The sequence below is a fragment of the Vombatus ursinus genome, unplaced genomic scaffold (genome assembly GCF_900497805.2).
Source record: "Vombatus ursinus unplaced genomic scaffold, bare-nosed wombat genome assembly UNPS02014264.1, whole genome shotgun sequence".
NCBI classification, from domain to species: domain Eukaryota; kingdom Metazoa; phylum Chordata; class Mammalia; order Diprotodontia; family Vombatidae; genus Vombatus; species Vombatus ursinus.
The window spans coordinates 420,793-426,802 of record NW_020954042.1 but is presented as its reverse complement, the minus strand read 5'-3'; the positions used below and the strand labels follow the sequence as shown (position 1 = coordinate 426,802).

Genomic DNA, 6,010 nt, shown 5'->3' with positions numbered 1-6,010 from the left:
AAAATTTTCCATGCACTTTCCTATACTTCATGAAGACAGTGTGGCTTAGGGGAAAGATCTCTCTGGACATAGGAACAGAACATGTGTTCCATTTTTGACACTTATTTACTGCCTTCATGGTCTTGGATATGTTATTTAATCATTTAGAACCTCTAACTTTTCATATGAAAAATAGAAAAACTAATATGTATTTCATAGCATTGTTGAAAAGACAAAATAAAATGTTTGTAAAGCCAATTTTGAGTATTCAGTCCTAAAAGAAATGAGAAATTATTTTTCAATCAATGTCCACTACTTTGTGAAAAAGTCAGGGCAAACCTCAAATGAGGAAACTGAGGTCCAGAAAAAGTAAATGATTTGTCCAAGAGCATACAGCTAGTTTTTTTTTTTTTTTTAGTCCACATGGCAGATAATTCATGGAATGATTTTTTTTTCCTGAAAAAACAAACAAACAAGAAAGCAAAAGTCTGCACAGGGAGAGAACTACACAAAAAGTTGGAGGAGGGTAGAAAGGCAATTCAATTACACCAATATCTGAAAATGGTATTTTTTACTGTGCCTTGACTCCTCTAACAGGATTTAACAAATAATTGTAAAGACTTTTACAAATGAAGTATTCAAGTGTACCTCTGAACTGTGTATTATTCTTAGGAAAGACTTAAAAGTTTTATTTTCCTTTTATAAGAGATAATAGAGAAGAAAATACCAAAGGAAGCTCTAGAAAAATTATGTCTCCAAACATCAGGAGGTGGGAGAAAAGTTTACATTCTATAAGCGTCCAGAAGAACAACAATATTTTTGAAAGCTGAGAAGTGTGTCTTGTATTAGAAGACTTTGCAACATTAGTAATGCTCAATCATTAATACAAAGCCAGGATTATTGGAAGACCATTTGAAAGTCTCCTCATTCACAGCTTCAGCATCTGAAGGGCTCAACATCTCTTGAAGAAAGAGAACACTTTCTTGAGTCCCACTTTGACTACTTTGTTCCTCAAGGTGTAAATGAGAGGGTTGAGGGTAGGAGCCACTGAAGTGTATATCACAGACACAACTTTATCCTTATCCAATGAGTAGCTGGAAGATGGCTGTATATAGGTGTAAATTACAGTGCTGTAATACATGCTGACCACAATGATGTGGGAGGAGCAGGTAGAGAAGGCTCTCTTTTTGCCCTCAGTGGGGCGGATTTTCAGGATGCTGGAGATAATGCAGGCATAGGAGAGCATCGTGATCATGAAATTCCCCACTGCTAGGAATACATTTGCTGTGAAAGCCATGGTTTCATTCAGGTAGGTAGGGCTGTAGGAGAGCTTCAGTAAAGGGGGGATCTCACAGAAAAGGCAGCTGACTACATTGGAGTGGCAGAAAGACAATTGAAACATAAGGCTGCTATTAATGCTGGTGTTGAGAATGCTGATTGACCAAACACCAGCAGCTAACAGCATACAGACCCTCTTGCTCATCATGGTGCTATAGTGGAGAGGATGGCAGATGGCCAGATACCAATCATAAGCCATGGCTGTGAAAAGCAGCAGCTCAGCTCCTAAGGACCAAGTGAAGAAATACAGTTGGGCCATGCAACCTTCATAGGACATGTTGTTTCTACCCACCATGTTTTCAAGCAGCTTTGGTAGAATTGTGGAGGTTCACAGGATATCAACCACAGCTAAGTTGACTAGAAAGAAATACATAGGTATGTGCAATGTGGAATTAAAACTGATTGTAACAAAGATGAGGATGTTCCCTGAGAGGGCCACTGTGTAGAGGGAGAGGAAAAAGAAAAAGAACAAGGGCTGAAGGTGAGGAGCTTCTGAGAATCCTTTTACAAAGTACTCAGTGACCAGTGTCTGGTTCATCCATGCTATTGGGTGGGAGACTATGGGTGGTTTGGACTATGTCCTAGAGATTCCACTCACTTTTCAGCTTAATTATAGCCTATTAAAAGAAGATAAAAATGGGTTGAATATTAGTAGTGAGTTATGCTTTACTAGTTTGTCATCAATGAGAACAAAATTTGACCTTGGTTGGTATTGGGTGTTTTCTACCTTAAATCCCCTTCTACAAGTCACTAATTAGGGAATCACCTGTATCATCTCCCTCCAAACCTTAATTTTCTCACCTGTTAAATGAGAATTCAGCACTGTCATGAGAACCAAATTAGATAATGAGTAAAAAACATGTTGCAAATTACAAAGTATCATATACATATAATTTATAATTAATAATTTCATTATTATTTTAAATATAGAACTTTATGATTTTGTGTTGAATCACATAATAAAAGGGAATTCAGTCAGAAATGAATCTTGGGATTCATGTAATTAAAGATAGAGAAAAACAGCCTAGGAAGACATCTGATTCCTTTTGATTAGGCATTTTAATTCATAGAGCTGGAAATGAACTTAGATGTCATTCAGTTCAACTTTTTATCTTACAGATGAAGACACTGAAACCAAGAGAAGTTCACTATCTTGCCCAAGGTTTCAGAAGAGAGCTGGAAACTCAAACTGAAGTCCTTAGACTCCATTCCCAGTGTCTCTTTCCATCATAGCACACTGTCTCTCCAATGATATCAATCTTCATGAAAGAGATCAACTCTCAAAATACCAGGGAATTTGAACTGTTCTTTTCACCACTAAACTATAGTAAACACTTTGAAGTCAAACATTGTTTCATTTTTGACTTTGAATCTTCAGAACCCAAAATGTGCTCTTTATTTTTTTTACTGGACCTGTGATTTAATTGGTGTAAGTAGTTCCCAATGTGTGGGATGTGACCTAAAAAACAAAACCAAACCAAACAAAACAAAACAAAGAACACTTAGAGGTATCTCAAGGTAGGAGTAGAAAGTTTATTTCAATTCTCGAGAATTGGGTGTCTTTCCACCAGTATGTTCTGATGGAAGGAGACAGAGTACAGAAGCAGAAAACCAGATTAAATAGCCCTAACGGAGAAAATTCCCCCTCCCACCAACTATCCAATATTTGGCTGACAATCTAAGCACGAAAATCTATTCCCAAAGACAGAGAACAAAGAAACAATATACATATCCATCACCTTAGTTTGCTGCAAAAATGAACAATTTAGAATGTGCGATCAAGCTAGATGCTGCTGTGGGAAGGTCACTGTGACCAGAATGTAGCAACAGAATACAGGGGTACGGCGGGAGTTTCAAGCTTGGCAATCTTTAACTACTGAAGTCAGACTGTGAGAAAAAGGGAACTATAAAAATCTATACTTATCCTTTTCTGTTTTCTAAACTTACTTCCAAATTCAGGGCAGTCTTATCTCAAACTTTAATTACACTGAAAAGTCTTCATAGGGACATCCCACTCAATTCCCTCCTCTTATTATATTATCTGAAGACATCTCACACCATTGTTGATACATTTCCTCAATCAATCTATGTACCCCCTCTTGTATTGCATTCTGTATTCCCTTCTCATATATTTGCCCATTTCCTTCCCCATTCTCAACTCCTTCTTCTTCTTGGTTTATTAAAATCTCCCCCTGTTCCTTCAAAAGTCTCAACTTGACCAATTCAGTAACTGATTGTAGTCTCGAAGAAACAAGAGATACTAAACAATTCAGTATACAAGGCCCAAATAAAAGACATGTTATAATAATAATGCATTGAGAATAGTAACCATATCCCACAGTGTATGATTAAGCCAAGCCTCATATACAATTAAAGAGTCTGTAGACCTGCCACACACAAATATATATCCTGCTGGAGCACACACCAAATTTAACCTAGTCCATTATCATCTATCTTCATGCAACAGGTGGAGAGATTTAATTTTCCACAAACCCCACCTTCTTCAGCCAGCAAAAAATTATATATATATATGTATTTGGGGGTCCTATACCCCCAACTACCATCCTGGGCCCAAGCAGCTGGACCACATGTCTTAATTTTTCTTTCATGGGGCCAAGTGTCTCCCCATTCATTAGCATCACCTGCACTGGTCAGGGAGGTATCAATACTCCTACTTCTGTCCAAAACTTTACTCCTAAGAAACCTCCCATCTACCCTGACAAAAAGAAAAGCTTTGGTTGCACAAGCCCAATGTGACAATTCCTTGTCCAATCTTTGGGTAAATGGGTGTAGAGCTGTCCCAGTTTTGTGGGGTCCTTCCATTCAAGGGGTTGATGCTTTAGCCAGTGTCTGGAACTTGGCCGATTCCAGGTCCAAGGGGTGATGCATTGTGGTCTCAGACAGAGGTTAGCATGCAGCCTGAGCAGTCATCTGGAAATGGAGGACACTAAACCTAGAAGAGACAAATCTGGCAAGGAGATTAAGCAGACAAGGGCCAAAAAGAGGTAAAAGGAAGACACTAAGGTTTTCATAGATGTCTCACATCCAGGTTACTTTCTCTAGTCCTATTGAGCTCCACCTATTGACAGTTGTTAATATACAATCCAAAGCTATTTGATTATCCAGGACCACATTTGCCAGGTAATCCATAGGTTGCTGAATGTCCCAGAGACTATAAGCTGTATCATTTGCCAATTGGTGAATGGTGCCTGTAAGGTTTGAAACAATGAACTCATGTTGTCCAAGGCATGAGATACTCTGCTCCCTTTTTTTTTTAAGGAACCAGAGAAGATCGTCCCAGAATCCACACTTCACTCTTGTTAGGGTGGAGGGACTAGGTGTAGTAATACTGCCAAAAATCCAAGGGCACACACACCAAAATCCTTATAAAAGTGTTAAACACCGGGTGGCCAGAACAACAGTTCTGGGGTCCTGCCAAGTAGTGGCATTTCGCTTTACTTCTTCCCCAGAATTCTCACCACCTGGTCCACCCATCCCACAAAGGAAGGAATATCCCTTAGGGGTACAGATGGGGCCTGTTTGTAGAAGGTACTAAGCATGGATGCCCCATGAATCAGTATGATTACATGTTAATATTCCAAGTAAGAAACTTTCAAAAGATCAACAAAAGAGTTATAGCTAGAAAGGGGCTGTAGCATTGTGTGTCAACCAGGAAGAGATTAAATAGGGAGAGCCTACCAGGAGAGTGGCAGGAGGAATTTGGTCATAGGTACAAGTAGGGAGTGTTCCCTCAAAACAGGTGGTATAGCTAACAGAGGTAAAGTTCTGGGGACACTCATCACCCTTACAGGTAGTACAAGTCAAGAGACCAGCAGAGACATTTTAAAATCCCTCCCCCGACAGGGGACCTCACCTTAGGCCCTCCCAGAGGGTCGCCCCCTTCCATCAGTCACCTGAGCGTTCACTTGTGGGCATCTCTCCAGGGATAGTCCATCTATCCCAAACACCCCAAGTTCTGGCATGTCCTCAGGTTATAGGCCTATAACTTACGTAACTGCTCTTTCTCCGCTGGTCAGAGTTTTACACTTGCACTACAGGAGCTTTTTTTATTTTTTTTGTTTCTGGGCCTCTGAGTTCCTCTCTTCGGGACATCTGCCGCCCAGGAGGGCAACTGATCCCCCAACTCTGAGAGCCACCAAAAAAAAAATTGTCAGTTGGCACCTGCTCTCAGCCCTTGCAGAAGGTTGACTCCTGAGGGGCTTATTTCCCGGCCAATGCACCAAACTGTGTGGGATGTGATCTAACAAACAAAAAAACAAAAAACACTTAGAGGTATTTCAAGGTAGGAACAGAAAGTTTATTTCAATTCTCGAGAATTGGGTGTCCTTCCACCAGTATGTTCTGATGAAAGGAGACAGAGTACAGAAGCAGAAAACCAGATTAAATAGCCCTAACGGAGAAAATTTCCCTTCCCACCAACCATCCAATATTTGACTTACAATCTAAGTGTGAAAATCTATTCCCAGAGACAGAGAACAAAGAAACAATATACATATCCATCACCTTAGTTTGCTGCAAAAATGAACAATTTAGAATGTGCGATCAAGCTTGACGCTGCTGTGGGAAGGTCACTGTGACCAGAATGTAGCAACAGAATACGGGTGTACAGAGGGGGTTTCAGGCTTGGCAATCTTTAACTACTGATGTCAGACTGTGAGAAAAAGGGAACTAC

General features: G+C 39.9%; 1 protein-coding gene across 1 annotated transcript; it reads right to left on the bottom strand.

Annotated features, from left to right (window-relative positions):
* Nucleotides 1–931: 931 nt before the first annotated feature.
* On the bottom strand, nt 932–1,855 carry LOC114042150 (olfactory receptor 13G1-like). The gene is given in 1 exon segment (XM_027860823.1): nt 932–1,855. A coding segment is annotated over 1 exon segment (924 nt).
* Nucleotides 1,856–6,010: the final 4,155 nt, after the last annotated feature.